At 45.3% G+C, this 23,389-nt stretch overlaps 1 protein-coding gene across 1 annotated transcript in view; it reads right to left on the bottom strand.

The window, feature by feature from the left end:
• Positions 1–23,389, bottom strand: part of LOC118882830 (FERM and PDZ domain-containing protein 2-like) — a 43,647-nt gene that overhangs the window by 7,561 nt on the left and 12,697 nt on the right. Inside the window, exons 2-5 of the mRNA XM_036829176.1 lie at positions 9,916–10,041; positions 8,118–8,275; positions 3,963–4,028; positions 1,603–1,794 (exon numbers count right to left, since the gene is read on the bottom strand). Of these exons, the coding sequence (XP_036685071.1) occupies positions 1,603–1,794; positions 3,963–4,028; positions 8,118–8,275; positions 9,916–10,041 (542 nt within the window). The remainder of the gene's footprint in view (positions 1–1,602; positions 1,795–3,962; positions 4,029–8,117; positions 8,276–9,915; positions 10,042–23,389) is intronic.

Below are 23,389 nucleotides of genomic sequence, written 5' to 3'. Positions count from 1 at the left end.
GCACATCTGTGCCTTCGCTCACACGCCCCCTCCATGGGCCAGGGTCTCCCTGATGATCTCTCCTGTGCTTCCAAGGCCCAGAGCTACATCCTCTCTACTTCTAACCCTCTCCACCTCTGCCCTCTCCATATCTGCAGATAGGAATGTCCTCTCATCACCTCCCCTCGTCACTTTACTCACATCTGCCTCTATTCCACCATGTTACAGCAAGTTTGCTTGCTTGTCTCTCTCCCACAATCTCACTGTGTGCTTAACGCACCCCTGTAGCTTACTGAGTTCAGTGCCCCAGTGAGGGTCGAATAAGCAGTGGAAATCACTTCACAGGTCCCTGACCGAAATCACTTTATGATTTCCCGATGGCAATGCTGCAGATCATCACAATGTCCATCAGGGGACAATGACATATCAATGGATGGTAGGCTCTAGCGTCCTTCGAATACATGGACCTCCTACGTCCCCACCAAATCCTCTGGCTCAATGAACGGGAGTGACATGTTTACACGCCAAGAGAGAAGGGGTCCAAGAAGGAGGACAGGATGGGAGAGGCATTTTCTTTTATTTTTTTTTTCCCTCTTTTTCTTTTTCTTTTTTTTTGGCCACCCGCACAGCTTTCCGGATCTTAGTTCCCCGCCTAGAGATCGAACCTGTGCCCCCTGCAGTGGAAGCACAGAGTCCTAACCACTGGACCGCTAGGGAATTCCTGGGAGAGGCCTTTTCTGATTGACTGTGGGCAGCACCTCCACAGCCATCCCCTCCTCTCCATTCGCATGGCCCCTGTCTCAATTCTCCAACACGCCCCTGGACAAGCGCAGTGCTGCCCAGCGAACACCTCACTTGCCTCACCCGAGTCCCAGCTCTGTCCTGGCCTCAAGGGGGACCAAGGCTGGTGCAATTCCTGCTCTAGAGCTCCCTGTGGGATCAGGTTGAGGCTGTCTCCTCCTGAGACCACCTCCTTACTCGGCTTGTGCCCCATCCTTCCATCACTCCCTCTCCTGGGAGTACTTCCCCAATAACTAACCTGCACAAGAATGCCCGCCTCTGGCTTTGCTTCAAGGAAACCCAGCCTAAGCCAAATGCTCACTATGTGCCAGACCCCTTGCTAGGCACTGGCGAGTGCAAAGGGCAGCAAGCAGCACCGTGTGACAAGCACAGCAAGGGGACCCTCTGCAGGTACAAGATGGCAGAGGGGAGGGAGCAGCCAGGGACGATGTAGACAAAGTCAGGGAAGGCTTCTCGTGCAAGGCCTAGAGCTGAATTTTGATAAGCTAACTCATGGGTCATAAACACGACTGTTTTTATGAAAAGAGGCTCTTTCAAAGATCTCAAGGGTCTTAGCCACATTAGAAATCTAGGTTCACTCAAAGGTCTTCACCAGCACTGCCCGATAGAACTGCAGTAACAGGAACGTTCTAGATCTGTCCTGTCCACTATGGTCCTCGCCAGCTACAAGGGGCTACTGAGCACTTAAGTGTGGTCGGTGTGACTGAGGAACTGAATGTTTTATTTCCTTTCAGTGAACTATGACTTAGCTCATTTGAACTTCAACAGCCACACGTGGCTAGCGAGTGGCCCCTGGCTTGGAAAGCGCAGATCTACACTGACCTCGGAGATGGTGCCCAGAACCAAGCCGACCAGCTGTCTGACGTGGAGACTGGCAGAGGCTGGGTGGACAGCCACTTCTTCCCAATGAATCCGACAAGCTTCCAGGATGGACTGCAGCGGTAGCCGCCTGCCAGGCTGGTCTTCGCACATGGTCAGCAGAATGGAGTGCAGGGGCTCGCAGAGCTGCAGGGGCTGGAGAGTGGGGCAGCCACGTGAGAAGCCTCCAGAGCCGCAGCCCCTGAGGCCAGTGCCTTGTCAGGTGTGCCATGGAGACAACTAAGAACGGATGTTCTCATTAACTAGGTAGATGCTCACTCCTTCTGGGGAGTTTAGGGAGGCTAAACGGCTATATCACTGAGGCCACAAAATGCAGAGCAATTATCTCTGCATCAGCTGTGTGTAGTTTGCTGCTTTCTAATCTGCAACGTCCTTCGGGGCGCGGGGAGCCCAGACACATCCTTGAAATGCCTACGAAAAATAGGTGCTTGACAAAACGGATTTCTGCCTATGCCAAGCACCCAGATCAAACCACGTCAGCCTTTAACTCACATTCACCTGGCCAGCTTGACATTTTCTCTAATTATTTAGGTGGCTCTCACTGTGCCTTTCCGCTAGAGTGTGAGCTCCAGGACCACAGGGACTGTGGCTTTTTCACTTTGGAATCTCCAGTGGTCAGTGTAAGGTCAATAATCATTGATTGAACTTTATGTCACATGTACACATCAAGCAAAAGAAAAAATAGTTATCTTATTAAACACTTCCCTCACGTATTTGAATGACCATCCTTTATATAGGGAAGGTCTCAAATTCATACTCACTCTCAGGTGTTTTCTCACCCTCACCCATACTGTAAGTTACTTTCCAGATGAAGACTGCACTACCATTTCCTGCCACGGAGCATGAGTTGTGAATGCCTATCTTCATGTGTAACCAGGCTACTGAGTCCCACACTCATATAGCACATCCGAGGACCTCTTATGTGCCGGGACTGCGTGGCTACTTGCAGTATAAGGTGGGAGACAGTCCCAGCCTTCAAGAGGTGTAAAGTCTAATGAGGAAGATGGCCACTTAAAGAGACAAGGACAGTACAGGGTGATAAGGGCTTTGGTCTCAGAAACATAAGACATGGTCATAACACAGAGGAAGGGGCCTAACCCAGTCTGGGGAGGGAGGAGGGAGCTGGGGAAAGAATTTGAACTAAATCTCAAAAAGCACCCTGGGGCTGGCCAGGAGAAAGGCTGGGGAGTGAGCCGCAGACAGAGGGAGCAGTGTGGGCAAATGTTGGCATGTGTCTAGAAGGAAGGAGGCTATGGGCAGGACCAGGCCCAGGGCAAAAGGACAACGCAGGGCCCCTTGGTCAAAATTGTTAAGAACTTTAATGCAGAGCACTGAATCAAGTGGGGAGCCCTTTTAAGTGCAGGGCCCTGTGCTATTACATAGACCACACGCCCACTAAGCCATCCCTGATTATGGCAGAGTATCAGAGAGGAACCAGGGTCACAGGTAGGAACCAATTCTGGGCTCCAGGTATGCTCTGCTGAGAAGTGGAATGCAACCCCGTGGGGAGTGGGGAGCTGTGAAAGATTCCACAGGAGAGGGACATGGGCAGGTCCCTTTTCAGAAGGAGCCGGAAACACTGGGATGTTTAATTGGAGAGGGCAAGGGTGAGATGGAAGGAAGGAAGGAAGGAGGTTAGGAAGGAAGGAAAGGGGGGGAGGGAGGAAAGAAATAAGGCAAACAGGCTGGACAGAGTTCTCCAGTGTATGTTCTTGTTACACTGGTTTCTACGGAATTCTTAGTGTCAGATGAAAATTTACCCATACACACAAACACACACATACGCATCCTGTAGTCAAAGATTTTGTAAAATGCTATGATAAAATTTAAAAGTTTCTGTGCTTTAAGCCTTCTCAGAGTCTTTAATAAACTACTCTGACAAATCTTCAAGAAGAAGACATCGTAGGGACATTTTTCCAAATCAATTGAGCACAGAACCCTTTTTCATGGAAGCATCTCACTTCAGGAAGGGCTGCTTTAAAGCCTTTTTTATAAATTGGTATCTTCAGTATCTATAAAATTCTCTAGCTTCCTACTTCCTCTGGACTGGAGTGGCAAATAAGTTCTTATCGTGCTTGCCAATCCCAAATTGTGTCTGCCTGGAGTGCCAAGTTGAGTAGGATTCTGAGGTTCTTTCTGTACGCAGCAGGAGCAGCTCTTTAATCGACTGGTAATCCTTCCTAGAACCTAGGAGTGCAGAGTGGTGGCACATAGCTCAACAGATGTGGTCCCTGCCCTGGGAAAAAAACTAAATAAATCCAAAGACATGACCTGGCAAGACTTTGAATATCTTGTTCACAGACCTGATTTGGTGGAATGTGAAACCCTGCTGACCAGTAGAGGGTCATTCCCAAAGAATAGACGTGCATCTGCCCAAGAGAAAAAGCACATGATTAGATTTGTCACCTCTGTTATTCCATGGTCCTGTAAACAAGATACAATTCATTTCCACATGTGGCAGACACTGTTGGCTGGCTAGCCGAACAACCATCTGCAACTCCCTTAAACTTTGCTGCATCCTACTCTAGAGGCTGAAAGTCTCAGTGACCATGACGCTCAATTTTTGTGAAAGATGTGAAGTAAGTCTGTTAGGGGGCTTCTGAAAAAGTTTGTTCTTTACTGTCAACAGGAACACATGTGGCTGGTCCCATCCTTTCTCCCCTGTTTCTGTCTTGAACACTGATGTGATACATGGAATCATGGCAGCCATCTTACGACCATGAGGCAATAAGCATAAAGACAAAAAGTCAACAGCTAAGGAGGATAGATTGGAAATATACAGCCTAGATCCTTGATGACATTTACCAAGCTTCTGACCAATCTCTTAACTTCTTGTTACATAAATAACTATATGTATGGTTCCAGCAGCTGTATTTTAGGCTTTCTGTTTCTTGTAGCCAAAACTGTCTCTACATGACACACTATGGTTCAGCCTGATTAAAAAGCATCATATGTTGTCAGAAAGCAACATGGTATAACAGAAGAGCATTATCTGACTTCCCTGAGCTTCAGTTTCGTCATCTTTAAAGTGAATATTCTGCCTAAAAACTTCTGAGGATTGAGTAAAGAGGACCTGGACACAGTAATAATAATATTCATTATTGTTTTTATTATTATTAGTCAGAGAGCACTTATAACAGACTAAGCCTTTCTCTAAGTCTTTTACTTATATTAATTTATTTAGTCCTCACCACCATCCTGTGAAGTATGTATTTAATTTTCCCCATTTCACAGAGGAGGAAACTAAAGCAAAAACAAGTTAGGGAATTTTCCCAAATAAGACCTAAAGCCTAAACTTGATCCCAGGCACCAGAGCCCCTGCCTTGAGCCACTTGGCTTTGTCACCTCTGGATCATACCAAATCCTCAATAAATGTTTATTATTATTATTATTATCATTACTATTATTATTAGGCTTCTATTATAACTGACAAGGTGCATTTCCCTTAAGATTTTTCTCTTCATGAAATGATTTCTGGGACTTTGAAAGGGAGACGTTGAATTCACAAAGCATGATATGTAAAAAAGTATCGTTACTTGAGCAATCTACTGAGTTTAGTGCAAGTGGGTTATGTTTTGGTTTTTACATTTTTAGGTCAAGGGCATGTGTCTAATTCACATGTGCCAATTAGTCCTCTTCTTGGTCCGAAACTGTACACCTAAACCAGCTAACCACTCCTCTGATAAAAGGTTAGACACCTGCAGGGAAGTTCACCAGCTGCACCCTCATTTCCAGAGAACTGACCCTGAGAATGGCTGCCTGAGCACTGCCAGAGGCACCGTCCACACCTGGGAACTCACCTGGATTCCAAGGGCTCTATCTTAAAGAAGTGTCCCAGCGCAGGGCCTAAGGCTGCAATGACAACAGGCCTCATCCCAAATCCCAAATACAGCCCACTGGTAGTTGCTGCCTTGGAGAAGGGTGGTGAGAAGGATTCTGAAGGCAACTCCTGGCTCAGTGTGAAAGAACATCATGATAGATTGGTAATGTCTGCCATGATCCCGGGATGGGATGATGGTGGCATGAGTGCCTTGTAGTTAGAGACCTGCCCACACCTTCCACCTGCACCTAGAACTAACACTCCAAGCAGTGGGGGAAACATCTCAGTGTGCTGGGTAGAGCTGAATGTTGCCCTGAGGAGAGGGGTCAGAGTACATCCTCTTAACCTCAGAAAGGGCCCAGGGCTGTGGGAGGATTCTGAGCACATCCTCCCTTGAGACTACTTTCCTGATTGTCTACCCCACCTCCCACAGGACCCAAGCCAAACTGGATGAAGACAGGAGACCCTGATGAATGGAGGAGAACAGCAGTTAATAGAACTGTGTGGTAGGGATGCTGTAAGAGAGAGAATGGCCAGGTAACCTTGCATCCTGGCCTAACAAATAAGGCTGAAGGCCAGTGGTTTCTTCTCCTTAAGCCACACTCCCATATGCCATGCCTAAGGAATTAAACCACCAACAAAAATTGCTGTTTGGTCCATTAAGGACTCAGTCCCTGCCCACACTGACCCTCTCCCAGCTCAAACTCACCCTTTCCTTCCTGGCTCAGATTCTCAGCAACACACTTCCCTAGTTCTTAGCTCAGCCTATTCCTTGAGCCTTGGAACTCTGAGAACCCTCCCTCCTCTCCATGGAGGAACATGTGCAGAGAGAGAAGGATGTTCTTCTCCAGCTTGGCTCAGCTCCAGGATGCTCTGAGCAAAGGAGTGACTATATCTTCAGAAGACACTCAGCAGAGGCCAAGCTGCAGTCAGGAGGGTGATGTCTGTCCCTCACCAGTGAGTGTTGGGAAGGATGGGGAAGGACCGCAGGAGCACTCAAGATCTGTCTTAGCTTAGGTCCTGGAGAAAGCAGAGCCTGAAGCAAGGATTCAGTGTGACATTTAATTCAGGAGGAGTAAGCCCAGGGCAATGAGGGTGAGGAGAAAAGGGGGAGGGAGGCAAGGACAGATGTGATGTGTGGGGTCACTATGCTGGCCACTTCCTTGTAACAAGCGACAAAGCACAGCAGGAAGCACAGCAGACTAAGCCTTGGCACTCAGAACTTCCCTGGAAGGCTAGCAAGACTTTCCTAAAAGCAGTTCATGAAGAAAGGAAGAAGGGAGAATTTATCTTCTCCTTCCCCTCCCATCTCCCACTTCCCATTGGTGGAGTTTCACTCCATAGGAAACTAGCTCCCCTGCACTTTCAGGTTTCATCAGCAGGCCCCTCTAGTGTTTGCTCAGAAAGTCAGATCGCACAGCTCAGGATGTGTCATCTTAGCTGAGTTCAGAGTGTAGAGGCAACTTGGTGTGGGTGGAGCATCACCCAAGAGACCCAAATAGGGACAATCTGAGAGGCACTCAAGTCTGTGTCCAACACAGGAGTCCAGGGATTCACCCCTGGAATCTGGCAGTGTAGGAAAGGGTTCAGGGGCCTGGAGTGCTGGGGCAACTGCCAGTGGGGTGACAGAGCCCAGGCCACTGCAAAGGTGACTCTCATGTTTTTGCCATGGTGATCTGATTTGGAGACAAACCAGTCAGACATGGGCCCAAACTAGACAAACCTGGAAGCCACTAAGGTCCTATTTTCCAAGCCCAAAGGAAAAGCAGCTCCCATTCCAGGATGCCTCCTGAGAGGAGCGGAAATTCCAGATTTGCCCTTTTCCCATGAAAGGGAAAGGAACAGAACTCAGTGATTAAACACACACTATGCCCTGCCCAGCACTGTGTGCCTGCCTGACATCATTCTTTCCTTAGAAATGCTTCTTTTTAAAATTGAAGATCATGTTTAACTAGAACGTTTTGCTATTCAGAAGCAAAACACATCCATGGAAAAACAAAAATCACCACTGATGTTGCCATCCAGAAATAATCACTCGAGACATATTTTTAGAACTCTGGGCATGTGTATGTGCGTGCGCACGTGTATGTGTACCCAACTAGGATCACGTTGTACATGTATATATTTAATTTCTTTTCAGGTCATTAAGTTTCTACAGCTTAATTTTAATGCTGTCTTGTTTCATGTCCACTCTCACTGGAGATTTAGCTTGTTTCCAGTTTGTCACTAATGTCAACAATACAGCAATAAACATCACTGCAGCCAAATCAATCTTTACTCATGCCTTGGGATACATTCCAGTTGAGGACTTGTTGGGCTCTTTTTACCGTTTTGCTACATGCTGCTGAACCATTTATCTACAACTTTTCCAAACTTCTTTTTGAGTATTTCTAATAAGCTGATTTATTAGGTCATATTAACCCCACTTTACAGACATAGATCTTGGAGCTCAGAGAAGTTGACTTGTCCTCATCTAAGAGCTAATAAATTACTGGCAAGAAAGCCTGGGAATAAAATTCTTTAACTCCATTCTGCTTCAGTGTTCCTCGGGGCTGAGCTGGGAGCTGGGGATGACCTAGGAACAGGCGTTTCCCAGAGGACAGGCCCAGGGGTGCTGCAGAGACACCACGTGCCTTACCTGAGATGCATCAGGCTGCTCGTCATCACTCTGTCCCTGTAGCAGTTCAGGGGCCTTGAAAGGAGCCGCCTCTATATGAGAAACATGGTCTTGGAGGGAGAGACTTCCAGTCGCAGAAAGCAAGACTGACCAGGGGCAGACCACATAGTCCGAGGAATCTGAAACCAAGGCAGCGACGCGGGTGTAGAGATAGGGCTGCCATCTGGAGGACCATCTGTGGGACTGTGCCCGGCAGGCGCCTTGCAAACCCCCCTCTAGGATGAACTGTGAGCAAGACCCGGGGAAACATGTAATGGAAGGAATTCAACCCTGACGTATGCAGGCATAGGAGCATGTGTCATGAAAGGTGGCTGCAGCGGTAGCTGGGAAACTAGCAGCTGCATCCAAATTCACAGGTGGCCCAAGAGTCTCAAGGTAAAAGGTAAAGAGAGATCAGATCCACCTGGAAATTAGCACAAGTCTGAGTTCTCTGGAGCCAATTCAGGGACCAAGGTAGCTGGTCTTCTGGATGTACTATAGCTGTTTATCAGAACCTCCAGGGCGAGGAAGAGGGAGTGAAGACTCAGGAAGAAGATGCAGCTGAAGGGACAGGTGCACAGCCTCCCTTCATCTCCCCACGCGGGGACCCTCACCCTGACTGCGCATGTGTCATCTCCCGCATGGGGAGCCTCCACGGCTGGCTGGCAGCCCCCAAGCACGTGTGACTTCGGAGCTGACATCTGAGTGTGGGCAGTCAGTGTTTGTTCCAGTTATGAATTTAATGCCTCGAATCTCCAAATCCGTGTTTCAAGACCTGCTCCCTCCCTTAAGCATCTTTTACGGCGAGCGCGATGTGCAGTTTTCTCAATAGAGGGCGCTGGAAAGACATTGCGGGAGGCGGGCTCTCCTGCTGTTTCGAGGGGCGTGGGGGAGCGGTCACCGGTTTGTGCGTAAGAGTGACACTCTGCTCCTACGCACATCCCTGGGCCACCCCTCGGGCCGACCTTGTCAAGTGACCATCTTCTCGCGACCCGGTCTACACAGACTCGGCGGGCTCCAGGCCTCCTGCCGGCACTAGGTCCCGGGGCTGTGGCTCACCTGCTCCCGCCCCCACCCAGAGGGTCACCTGTAGGCAAGTGCCTGTGCCTAGCTTGTCCGGTGACTGCAGACGGCTATGTCCAGGCAAAGCAGAGAACTTTGCCATCATCGTGGGCTACAAGCACAGCTCCTCCAGCCGATCTGAACCCCAACCTGGGGAGGGGGCTTCCCTTCAAATTTTGTCCCTCACTGGGTACTACCCTCAATCCTAGGGGGCCATGTCGAGTTTTCTTGTATCTGACAGTTACTTTTCTATCGGAGTTAAATAATTCTTTATATTAACCTCCCCTGTTTAGACCACTGAGTGTGTGGGTTCTGTCCCCTGATGGGACACTAGCTGTTGCAGCATCTTGCAGGGGACCATTTTGGGTGTGCCAGCCATCCCGATAGCTGCCCCCTGCCTCCTGTCTCTGATTCTGCCCAGACTGCCCAGGTGTTGGGAGAGGCCCACAGAGCTGCAGCCGCTCTCTCCCTAGACACCATGCCCAGAAAAGTTGCAATACCAAGGCAAAAGAACTCTCTTCCAACTCTGCGGCATGCCATGGGTCCAAGAGACAGAGCTGCCCTCCCAGAGCAGCTCCATGGGCGGGTGTCCTTTGCCTACTCATTCTAATACCTCGGACGGATGACAGATCAATAAGCAGCACCCAGAAATGTGTTTGTTTGGGAAGCTTCACATTCAGCTCCCTGTGACTCAGCTGCCCCAGTCACACACTCTTACCACCACGGAGGTCTTCCAGGAGCCGCTCAGCAGCCAGGGACAAGAGGGACCAGATCTCCTCTTCAGACAGAGCTTCGCCCCGGACCTGCAGGGCACTGGCCAGAGTCACAGAGGCCGGGCTCATGCCTGGAAAGACACACGTGTGGCAGAGCCCTTGCAGTGTCCAGGAGCATGTCTGGACCAGCATTGGCCATGCCAGCCCATGCATGGTCCAGCCCCCTCTGCAGCACACCAGCCCCATGTTTTATCGCTTGTGTCCCCAGGGCTGGGTGCAGGGCCAGGCACACAGGAGAAGCTAAAGGAATGTTCATTGGGGGCTGGCTGGGTTCTGCTGGTTCTCAGTGAATGAGCACATAAATAAATAAACTCCCAGTTAAGTGTTAAGTCAATAAATGAACGAATGAACAAACAAACCATGAGAATGGTTCCCTCTGAGCTGGGCATGTGCTGTCACAGAGAGCTTCCTGGTCTGGGGAATGTCTCTCGCCTGCTGCCCTCTCTGTCTGGGAAAGTGGGTAAACAACCTTTTTTGCCTCCCAGACATGATTCATGTCTTTTCCTCTCTGGCTGCCACAAGCAGAGTTGGATTTGGTGCCAGAACCAGCCCTGTCTCTAATGATCACCAACACCTGCCTGAAGGGCAAGAATCAGTAGAAGGAATAGTAAGCCCTGTGTTTTGAAAAGGTGCAGATTCACAGGAAAGCAAGTGACTGATCTGCTGGAGAAGGAGGTGAGAAAGGCTGGTCTTCTCTTCCCTCTCTTCTTAGAAGCTCTCTTTAAACTAAAGCTGACGTTTAAATGTCTGTCCCCCTGACAAAGCTGCCACCCACTAATCTCCAGCATGGAGAGCCCCAGGTGCGGTGGCAGCAGGAAGAGGCCAGGCAGGCTTTTCCTAATCCATTTGCGTCACTGATCTTTTCTATAGCCGGAGCTCCGAGGGCGGGTGTGCTGAGTTGGGGGCAGGGTGGGGAGCACATTATGGCCCAGCCATCCCTCCATCCAACATGCTAATCCAAGCTCTCCACTCGCCAGCTGCTCAGCTCCCTCCACGCGCCTCCAAGACCAGCCTCCTGCAGCCTGATTCCCAGGAGAAAGAGCCTGGCTCTTCCATCTGTCCCCTGAGGGTGAGAAGGGCACTGCAGCAGAACCTAGACACTTTCTGTATGTGATATTATTTACCACAAGGAGTCTGTGAAGAGGGACTGTTGATCCCATTTACAGGCAGGAAAGCAGTCCAAGGGAACCCAGGTAAACAATGATGGAATCAAAGCTGTAATCCAGGCCCTCACTTGTCTTTCTTTTCTTTTTTCTTCCTCCTACTTCCTCTTTCAAACTTTTCTTGATAGGCATTCTCATTCTGACACATTTTTCTAAATCTTTATAACCACAATGAAACACTGCCTAGTAAAGAAAAAACAATGGGACAAGATTATGATTCTCAAATAGGAAATGAAATCTCTGAATCTCGAAATGAAGTATCTCTCAAAAAATATGAAATGTGATTTTTTTTTCTAGCTATTTTATGACTAGAAAAAATGTCATTAAATGTATAGAAAGGCTGGAGTAGTTAGTTAATACCATCATTTCAATATAGTAATTGAATGGAAGAAGGACAGCCTTTTCAACAAATAGTACTGGATCCATCATGAAAAAAACTCACACCTTACACAAAAATTAACTTAAAATGGATTATAGATTAATGTACAACCTAAAGCTGTAAGTTTTTAGAAAAAATAAGAGACAATATTTGGATCTAGGACTAGGCAATGGGTTCTTAGACTTGACACCAAAAACACATGCCATAGAAGAAAAAATTGATAGATTGGACCTCTTCAAAATTAAAAACTTTTGCTCTCAGAAAGATGCTGTTAAGAGGATGAAAAGACAAGCTGGAGACTGGGAGGAAATATCTGAACATGTGTGAGGTGGTTAATGTTGCCATGTCTGCTTCTTCAGTAGATATTTCCTGTGTCAACTCTTAATATCAACTGTTGAGCAGAAGAACAATATTTGCCCATCACAGGCTTTTGTGCAGGGTTTTAAAATGAAGAGACTGAAACTGGGGACTTCATGATTATTGAGCATAATGTAGTCAACACTTCCCAACAGATGCTAATAGGAGGAACAAAATGTATATACTGTATATATTCACATTTTCAATTTACCAAGCAGAGGGAAATGAAAATATGCACAATATGTAAAAGGGAGTAGGGCAGTGCCTAGCACAAAATAAATATTATATAAGTATTAACTTTTATGATTAATATTGGACAGCACTGACCTAGTATTCATAGGGAATTATTATACTGTACTGAAATATTACAAAAGTTATTATAGTTATAGATGGTCTTAGATCCTAAAAGTTCTATATTTGACAAACCAACATATTGAATTTTTCTTATTTAATAGCCAGCTAAGAGGGTTTAGGTTTGTTTGAATGAGATTTCTGCTCCTATTTTAATTTTGGAATGTAAATGTACTTACCATCCTGCTTGAAAATAAATTTGACTGCACTAGAAATATGCCCTGAAAATTCATATATTGTGTCTCCTGTAGAAGGGACACAACACCAACTATAGTCTTACAAAGGGATTAAACCTGAGTCATATCAGGTCTCTGTATCTAGCTGCCATTTTATGACCTTTAAAGGGTAAAGAATATATTGAACTACACAGAGTATGCCATTGCAAAATCCAAACTTGGGAAACTCTGCAAGTCAAACAGCCTAAGTTCTTCAGCAAATAAATTATTTAAAAAAGAAGGAAAGAAGGAATAAAGGAAGGGAGGGAGGGAGGGAGGAAGGAAGGAAAGAAAGAAGGGAGGGAGGGAGGAAGGAAGGAAAGAAAGGAGGGAGGAAGGAAGGAAGGAAAGAAGGAAGGAAGGGAGGGAGGGAGGGAGGAAAGAAGGAAAGAAAGGAGGGAGGAAGGAAGGAAGGAAGGGAGGGAGGGAGGAAGGAAGGAAAGAAAGAAGGGAGGGAGGGAAGAAGAGAGGAAGAAAGGAAGAAAGAAGGAAAGAAAGAAAGAAAGGAAGGAAGAGAAAGAAACAAAGGAAGGAAGGAAGAAAGGAAGAAATGGAAAGGGAAAGAAAGAAGAGGGAGGGGGGAAAGAGGAAGGAAGGAGTGAAGGAAGGGAGGGAGGAAAGAAAGGAAAGGAAAGGAGAAAATGAGGTAATGGGAATGCCAGAGTAAAAACCTCCAAAAAACCCTCTCCTCCATAAAAGCAGTGATGAAACAAGCAGCCTTGTAGAGATAGTAAAGATCAAAACAGAGTTGTAGCTCTTTCAAAACTCCATTGTCAGAGCATTATCGTTATTTGACCTGTCTGGCAGTTCTCTGGAAAGCCCCTCTCACAATGTTTGCTATCACTTGACCCAATTCAGAGCTTGCCCAGTGCAAGCAGACTTTTCCCAGGGGACATTTCTCGAAAACAATCAACAGCAATTGTTTAACATTGCAGCTGCTGGAGGTAGCAATAACAGTTGGGCAAACAGCAAGCTAATTAAAAAACAGAACAAAACAAACAAACAAACAAAAACCTTAAAAGAAGAAACTGAGAAATGAGATATCTATAGTTACCTTTGAAAAGCTCCAGAAAATCCCTGAGAGGCGAAACACTCACCTCTGGCTGACCATGAGATTCTGAGCAAGTCGGAAGTGATGGCTAAGGCAGTGTACTGCCTGGCTGAGTGTTGAAGCCCTGTTCTCACATCCCACAGAGCCCTCCAGCAAAGACTGGGAGAACTATTGGTTACAAGCACTTAAAGAAACCCCTGTCCAATCATTAGGTACCCACTAAATTAACTGAGTGGAGACTTCAGTGGCCACCATGACAAAGAGTACAGACTTACAAAGTTAGTTCAGGAAAGTAACTAAACAAACAGCAAATGGGCTATGAAACAGTCATCATCAGCCTTTCACCAGCATGTTGTGATGCCTCTGGGCTTCTCTCCAAGTTTTTCTAAACGGTCTGGTGGGCGAGTACATGCTACTGCTGTACCGTGGACTAAAAAGGGTATCGTTAACTATCTAAAGGATGGAGGGATCCCACCATATGGATAAACCCAGTCCTCCTGCCAGTGAGGATGCTTGGAAACAGCGTCCAGCCAACAGGCATGCCTTTTGGGGGGAGTTTCACTGCTGCACCCTCATCTCTCAAGCATCTCGCTGGATCTCACCTCCACTGCCTGAGTCCTCTGTATTGACTCCATTCTCTGAAGACTTCCGTGGTCATATAATAACCTAAAAGTCTCTTTTTCCATCTGAAACCCCATTGCCCATTCAGGAGTTTCATGGGGCGCCCTTCCATAAGTTCTCGTGCTGTGGTACATCCTGTCAGCCACCAGCTTCCAGCAGCCTCGCACCCGGGTCTAGCTTGGCCTAGAAGCTCCATCCATGACCTTGCTCTTTAGTGCTTCTTCTTGGGCTGCCCTCTCACGTGGGCCATGGTGGCAGCAGCCCTGAGCTTCATCTGTGAGATTGCCTAGTATATTTTAAGCTCTGGCTATGAATAGAATGGTAGGTCCCATAGAACATCGTACACTCATGAGGCTTACATTCTGGGGGGGATGGGGAGAAGGGGACAGACGATGAACAGGTAAACAGATAAACAAAATAATTCCACAGAGAGAGAGAGACTAGGCAGAACAAATAGACAAGGGGATGCACTACAGCATGCCTTTGGTGTGGGGACACCTGAGCTGGAATGGTCCAGGAAGGAGCCTTGGGGAGGTGACATTTGAGCTGAGACTTGAAGGTTGAGAAGGTGTCAGTATTGGGAAGAACTTTCCAGGCAGAGGGAACACCAGGTGCAAAATCCCAGGGCATGGCAGATTCTGAGATCAGAGAGAAGCTGGGCAGGACAGGAGCATGGGGTGAGGGAAGCGAGCAAGGGGGCAGAGAGGTGTGAGGGGAGGCGCAGAGCTGGTCAGGTGCACTTCTACCCATCCTCTCTGGCCAAGGACAGGAGTTTGCATGTTTGCCTCAGAGCAGTAGGAAACTTGGCATACCTGCTAGCTTGCAGCAGAAATGCAACCCACGCTGTGTGAAGCCACGCTGTGTGATGCCACGCTGTGTGATGCCAGGCAGAAGCCTTACTGACACAGCCACACTGCTGAGTATGGACCAGAGCAGAGAGGGGATTACGATGCCTGAGGGCTGGAGTCTAACACCTTATCTCATTTCACCAATTCTGTACCTGGAGATGGCTTTTCTCAAGGGCAAGGCTCACATCTGCCCCCACCCCACCCCCTCAGGAAGAACCATGTCTAATTCACCTAGACATCTGATGAGTGACAGTCACCGAGTGCCAGCTGGTGGATCAAGCCACCTACCCGAGGGTGTGCCTTGTGCATTTGTTGCCGTGATATTTTACAGTGTTTGTAAAGTGCTGGCTTCAGAAGAAGTCAGGATCTCTACTAATCCTAATCATCTACTGACTGTGTAGTGGCTTTTGAACTGTGAGATTTTAGTCACGTTCCAGTATCCTGCCCTCACTTACCTCCTCTCCCTCACCTTCCACCAAGGCACCAGTGATGATCTCTGGCCTTAAACGATGTATAGTTAGTGTGATTTACAACCCTCTGCAATGTCCTAGGAGACACTCCTGCATTGGGACAGAACTTGGACCAAGGTCTCTGGCGCTTCAAAGAGCTTTCTTAGCTCAGGAGTTCAAGGGCCCACTGCCTAGGAAGAGAGGGCATAAAGGTGGAAGCGAGGGCAGCAGAGGAGACCTGTATGGTGGGGATGGTGCACAGCCTCTGGTCTCCTTGGGACAGGCCAGTGGTTGAATACTCCCTCCTTGAAACACTCCGTGTTACTTCAGATTCCTGGTTACCCTAACTTTCTCAGTATTCTTTCTCCCTCTCACTGTCCCTGAAATGCTGTCCCTTACGATTCTATTACAGACCCTGTAATAGTTTCTTGTGGCTGCAGTAACAAGTTACCACAAACTTGGTGGTTTGTAGAAATTATTATCGCAGAGAAAACAGTCTCTCAGGGCTGAGATCAGTGTCAGCAGGGCCACACTCCCTCCAGAGGCTCTAAGGGAGAATCTGTTCCTTGCCTCTTCCAGTGTTTGTGGCTGCCACCATTCCTTGGCTTGTGGCCACATCACTTCAATCTCTGCCTCTATAGTCACCTCACCTTCTCCTCTTCTGTCTGTTTTAAACCTCCCTTTGCCTGCTTCTTACAAGGACATGTGGAATTAGGGCCCACCTGGATAATCCAGCATAATCTCCCCATCTCAAGACCCTTTAACTTCACCACATCTGCAGAGTCATTTTTGCCATATAAAGTAATATTCACAGGTTCCACAGACCAAGATGTGGATATCTTTGAGGGTGTGCAGGTGGAAGGAGGCATTATTCAGCCTGCCATAGACTTTTTCATGCAACACTCTCTACCTGTTAGCTAAAAAAAAGACATGAACTTTGGGAGGTTGAGTCCCCAGTCAGGATAACAGGCTGTGAGCTTGGGCACAGAGCATATGCATAACCTCTCCGAGCCTCAGTTTTGTCATCTGGGAAATAGGGTTAATCATGGCAGTTCCCTCATGGAACTGTTGGGAAGATCATATCAAAGTGCTCGATATATAAAAGGTGCTGAACTCATCTTATTTACCTTCTCTTTCCATCTCTGCTCCAACCACCCAGAGAGGGATTTTAAGCATCAGGGCTGCTGAGCAGCTTTCAAGTATGAGATTTTTAAACTATGGTGTTAATTGTTTCCATCTGTCTGCCAGGATTGAGCCTCTATAAACTTCCCATTTTCAACCTTCAAAAAATGCCTAAAATATCTCAATGTCCCCAAAATAGACACCCCGGGGAGAGACCAGAGAAGGATGTGGGGCTCCCAAAGAATCAAAGCTTTCAGAATGATCCTTGTTTCTCTCCTCCTTTTGTTCCATGTGTCTCCCTTCATTCCTCTCCCTTTGGACATTCATTAAAAACCATCCATCTGCACTCAGGCCAAAATCTGAGCAAAACTTTGCAGAAGGCAAATGGCATCCTTCTCCCCAGGAGGAAAAGACAGCTTCTGCCTCATCCCAGTTCTGTTTAAAGAGGTAAAGGTCAGGGCTCTTACCTTCCAGAACTCTCCTACAGTGAGCTCCTTGGAACCTGACCTCAAGTGACATTCTCCACACAGTCCCTGCCCCCGACCCTGATTTAAATACTGGCTGCAGCACCGGCATAGTATGACCTTGAACAAGTAAACTCTCAAAATCTCATTTCCCACATCTATAAACGGAAGATGATACTTCCTACCTTACAAGACAGCTGTGAGAAACAGAACAAGCTAATGGAAAAAAGGCAACTAGCAGATAGCCTACCCTTCTTTAGTACCCCAAGGTGGAATCTTGCATTTCTAGATAAGAGAGTGGATACTGGTGTCCAGAAAAATATTTAGAGCATTTTAAAGTAGTGTTACTCCCACCTTCCACTCTTACATACCATTTTCCCAATTATTTTGCCACTTTCCTGTATTATCTGTCCTAATGAGGCAAGTTTTTTTATTTAAGTACATTTATTTAAAGAGGAAACTGTATAATATACTTATAGTGAGTGAAAAATTAGTATTATTGGACATAAATAGAAGGTAATTATAACTAATTTTTTAATCACTGAATTCTTGCCAGATAATATTGCCTTCCAAATGCTCTGAGCCCAAGGCCTGATCTTTCACTGTGAAAGGAGCAATTCTTTCAAGAAATGTGAAAGGCCTTTGGCTCTGAGCAGACTCTCTTCTTGACATAATCTGAAGAATTAAAGTTAAATGTCAAAAACATAATTCAATGTCATTAACGCAGCTTGCGTTCCAGCTGTATTCTTTGGTCCTGCTTGTCCTTTGGAAAGCACTGTTTCACCCTTTTTTAAGGCCTCAGGGCCAGTTATAATGCAATCTGTACTCAGAGGGTACCAATTTTACTTACTTTAAGATAATGACTTAAATTTTACTTTAAGGCAATGCCGTCTAAGGAGACAAGCCCTTTATAGCTTAGAGTTTTCATAAAATTGTGTGCTTCCCATAAAAATGTTTCAAAATAGGCAAAGCAAAATGATCCCCATTTTCAGATGAGGAAACTGAGAATTTAACTGACAAAAGGTCACAAAAGTCACATGTCTAGTCAGTGCCTTTTAAGGTTCTAAATGAGGGGAAGGGAGGAGTTGTAACCTAATGAGATTAATTAAAGCTATGTGTGTTTAAATTAGTATTCAATTTATTAATGTTGTGAATTTTAAAAGCTGCTTTTTCTTAAACCTTAAATTCAGTATTATGCTCCATTCATCTAGTGATTGATATAAAAAAAGAACCACTTGACAAGATACTTGATTAATGTTCAACTTATTCATAATATTAACTGTCAGGGTGTTCTCCAGAGAACCAGTAGTAATTCACACAGTCAGAGAGGTTTATTCACATACCTCTTCCCAGACTTCCTTGTGACCAAATTTTTAATCATATTCCTTCCAAGTCCCTGGCCAGCCAGCTAAGTTATTGGCCACAGCCCATGAATCGGTATAGATTTGACCTCTGGCCATTTCTCTTTCCAAGAAAAGTCAACAACCAGGCACACAGCTAGAACTTCTGCCCACTGGGAGGATTTCCCTTCACCACTGTCCTCCTGGGTTGTCCCAGAGTGGGGCTGCAGCACTGTAGCTGTTCCACTTTGCGGTGGTGCCAGCATATCATGCAGAACCATCTGTAAACCAGGTCCCAGTTCTTCCTCAGTTAACTGATCATAGGGAACTCATCATGAGACCACAGGTGCAGGCTGAGAGGGAACAAGCAGTGTAGCAGGAGAGGGGACCCTGGCCTCATGTAAACTACTTGTGCCTTCAGGGGCTGCTGAGCCAGATATCACATATACCACTTCCTGTGCACACCTAACTTTATGGCTTGGTGGGTCAGACTGCACCCAGCTCATGATGGGCAGCTCAGGTCATATGGTAACTTGGTGGCTCATAGTTAAGTTTTCAGCCTGTACTAAGGTCTAGTACAGGTCAAAAGATGTTCCTCAAGAGAGTAGCTATCCTCAGACGATGGCAGGGCTTTGCTCCAAAATCCTAAGGGTCTGAAGGGTCTGCACTGTGATTCACTCACAGGGGCCTGACAAAACTCCAAACACCTTTATCTGCCACAGACACTTCAAGCACCATTGGATCTGCTGGGTCATCTGGGCCAAGCATCAGAGCAGCTCTGTTGCAGAACCTTCTCTTGTTCTGGGCCCTACTCATAATTAGCAGATTTTCAGGAACTTCCGTAAATTGGCTGGAGTAGCACAACCAAATGAGGAATATGTTTCCTTCAAAATCCAAAGAGCCCCACTAAGCATTGTGCCTTTTTTTTATTTGTAGGAGAGGCCAGGTGCAGCAACTTATCCTTCACCTTAGATGGACTACTTCAACGTGTTCCGCACCACTGGACCCCTAGAAATTTCACTGAGGGGGAAGGCCCTTGAATTTGGGGGAGATTAGATTCCCACTCTCTGACATGCAAAGGTCTTATCGATAAGTCTAGGGTAGTTGCTACTTCTCAGTCATCATGTCCAATCAGCATAATACAATCAATGTAATGGACAAATGTGATAACTTGTGGAAGGGAAAGGTGGTCAAGACCCCTGCAAACTAAATTATGACATAGGGCTGGAGAGTTAATATGCCCCTAAGGAAGGACGCTGAAGGTGTATTGCTGGCCTTGACAGTGGAAAGCAAACTGCTTCTGGTGGGCCCTACGAACAGGTATGGAGAAAAAGGCATTTGCCAGATCAATAGCTGCATACCAGGTACCAGGGTATGTGTTAATTTGCTCAAGCAATGAAACCACATCTGGAACGACAGGAGTTACACCTTGATTAAGTTTGTAATAATCTACTGTCATTCTCCAAGATCCATCTGTATTCTGCACAGGTCAAATAGGAGAATTGAATGAGGCCATGATACAAATCACCATCCCTGCATCTTTCAAGTTCTTGATGGTGGCTCTAATCTTCGTAATCCTTCCAGGAATGCAGTATTGCTTTTGGTTTACTATTTTCTAGTGGCTTCCACTTGGCCTTTCCCACAGTGCTAGCCCTCACTCCATAGGTCAGAGAAGCAAGTTAGCATTCTGCCAATTGCTGAGTATACCTATTCCAATTACACATTCCAAAACTGGGTAAATAACCACAGGATGGATTTGAGTACCACATCTACAAAACACTTTCACAGCAACACCCAGATTAGTGTTTGATTGAATAACTGGGTACTATAGCCTAGCCAAGTTGACACATCACAAACTAACCATCATACCTATGATTAACATATTAAATACTCCTAAAAAATTAACTCCATTTTCAAAATTAGTTAATTAAATTCTCTTGAATATTTGAACTGCATTTAAACTTTAATACTTTTAATTAGGCCAAAGCAAATTAACAAACCTATCAGGCCAAGTCTTCTTATATATATATATATATATATATATATACACAACTCCTACCAATATAATGAATAAAAGTAGAATAGCAAATAAATCAGGTTCTCTTAAACATTTCATAATTGTTTGGTGCTGATGCAATTAATATTGTGTTTATAATTTCAAATTCTAATCATCAAAGAACAGTTGACTATTTTTGAATTGTATGTGTCTCCCTTTAACTTCCACCCATAAACACTGTTTATAAACTTAACTAATTAACTTAACTAATTACATTCATATAATTTCACATTAAATCATTAAGTCAAGTATGTTGAGTGTTCTCTAATATGTCATATTTTCTTAAATATTTCAAATATCTTAAACATATTTCTTCATGATTACAAGGCTTATCTCTAAAGGAACATTACAATTATTAATGCTCTCTGCCTTTGTCTTCCCAAACTTTTGTTTTACTTCCCTAGTTAAAGGCTACTAGAGGCTACTGGGTCTAAATATTTAGTTTATAGATTAGTTACAGACAGAGATTCTGGATCTGGGTCCAAGGTTTTGCAGATTAACTGGCTGAACTTTTAGCTTTGGGACTTTTCTATTCTACAACACAACCTCTTACAACTGGGAATGAACACTTTTTCATGATGTTTACTTGCCTGAGTTGCATCAATTGGATGCATCACTGGCTCATTATGATTATAATTAAGTGCTTTATCATCCAAGTTATACTGTTAAAACTCTATACTCTCTTTTCACTTTCTTATCTATCTCCTGTATCTATTTTATCGACCTCCTCTCCATAGTTCTTTAATTTTCCACAAGTGTCTGAGAATACTCAAATACCCGACCCCTGTCTCAACAGGCCCGTGCTTCTCAGGGAATATTCACTGCCATGCAAAGTGAAAAGCAAAGAGAGCAAGAAGACCCCACGTGACCATAATCAAGCCATGTTTAAATTCAGCCCTTGTGGGCTTCCCTGGTGGCACAGTGGTTAAGAATCTGCCTGCCAATGCAGGGAACACAGGTTTGAGCCCTGGTCCGAGGAGATCCCACATGCCACGGAGCAACTAAGCTCGTGCGCCACAACTACTGAGCCTGCGCTCTAGAGCCCATGAGCCACAACTACTGAGCCCACGTGCCACAACTACTGAAGCCCGTGCGCCTAGAGCCCATGCTCTGCAACAAGAGAAGCCACCGCAGTGAGAAGCCCCTGCACCGCAACAAAGACCCAATGCAGCCAAAAATAAATTAAATAAAATAAATTTTTTTAAAAGTAGAACTCTTCCTTGTGGAAGGAGCAGAGAGAGAATGGCTTCAGATAATCTACCTTTAAAAAAAAAAAAAGCCTTATGGCAGTAACGAATGGGTGAATTTGAGGAACTGTGGGGGAGGGGATTATAATATCTTGATTCAACCTTACTAAAAATTTCTGTTGAAATCCTAACAGTGTCAATGGTGCTTAATGAAAGACTTCAAGTAAAGAAATTATTGACCCAATGTTTGAAAGCTCAGGGTTGGAAAGATTAGGGGGGAGATTAGTGATTTACCTATGAGGTATTGTAAAATTTAAGTTAAATTTATATTTATACTATAGCTTATTAAAATGGAGGTTCTGACTAAGTATTTGTTTATTTGCTTTAATAGTCTGTCTACTATCTCTGACTTGTAACCTTGAAACTGTGTGTTTGGAAATGTAAATTACAGTTGTTAGAAGGCTTGCCAGAGAGAAGCATGTTTGTTTCACCCAAAAATGACAACAATGTTTGCAATAGGAAGTTAGGTGTGTCCAGTCCTGTAAAAACTAATTCACTATAACTGAAGGCTTCTTTACATTTTACACTGCCTGTATATCTGTTAAAAATATATACACAAAGATACTCTTAAAGGTAAAAATGTATATTAAAGGTTTTGTCTTTGTGAAATTTACTTTTGGAAATAATATAAGTGATTCTAACAAATGGACTTTGAAATACTATGCAAGGGACTTCCCTGGTGGTCCAGTGGTTAGGACTCCACGCTTCCAATGCAGGGGACATGGATTCCATCCCTGATCGGGGAACTAAGATCCCACATGCTGCGCGGCAAAAGAAAAAAAACATGCTACACAATGTCTCATTCCTCCACAGATCTATAAGGTGTGTGTTGGGTGATGTTCCCAAGACCGCCCCCAGGTTCCATGATTCACTAGGAGGACTCAAAAGGCTAAGTTTATAGTCCTAGTCATGTTATTATTTAATACAGAGAAAGAATACAAAGCAAAATCAGCAAGAACAAAAGGTACATATGGCAAATCCTGGGAAAACAAGGCACAAGGTTTCCAGAGCCCTCTTCCAGTCAAATTACAGAGGATGTGCTTATCAATTCCCCCAACAATGAGTTGTAACAACGTAAGTGAAATATTGTCTACCAGGAAAGCTCATTACCCAGCGTTTTTATTGGGGGCTGACCACATATGCACCCTCTGCCTAGTATGTACCAAAATTTCAGAGTCCCAGAAGGAAAGTATGTACTCAGCATAAACCATATTATTTGCACCATCTAGGCACAGATAATGACTCTTATCAGTTAGGGTGATGGAGACTCTCCCAAAAACCAAACTCCCAGACATGAGCCAAGGGCCAACCTTTTAAGCAGGCTTTTCAAAGAATAGCAATCAGTCCTGCTGTGTTGTCCTTTCTGTACAGAAGGCTAATATGGCTAGTGTACAATGAAGGAGAGGTAGAATGGAACAAGATGAGATTGAGGAGGTAAACAGAGGTCACATCATAGAGAAGTGTTCAGGCCATGGTAAGGCATTTGGAATTTTTCTGAATAAAATGGTAAATTAATGAAGAGTACATCTGTCAGGGTTCCTCCAGGATAAGAGAAATTAGGTTTTTCAAAAGGAAAATAGTTAATACAAAAAATTGATTGTATAAGCAATGGAAGAGCTGGAAAGCTGAGAGGGTGGTTAGGAAAATGTCCAGCACAGAGAGTTGCAAGCATGTGACCAACTGATAGAATTCATACTTGTGAAAGATCACTCTGGCAGCAGGGTAGATGGTACAATTGAAAGGCTCCAACATCCTT

This window comes from Balaenoptera musculus, chromosome 16, assembly GCF_009873245.2.
Source record: "Balaenoptera musculus isolate JJ_BM4_2016_0621 chromosome 16, mBalMus1.pri.v3, whole genome shotgun sequence".
Taxonomy (NCBI): Eukaryota; Metazoa; Chordata; class Mammalia; order Artiodactyla; family Balaenopteridae; genus Balaenoptera; species Balaenoptera musculus.
This window is presented reverse-complemented; position numbering and strand designations above follow the sequence as displayed.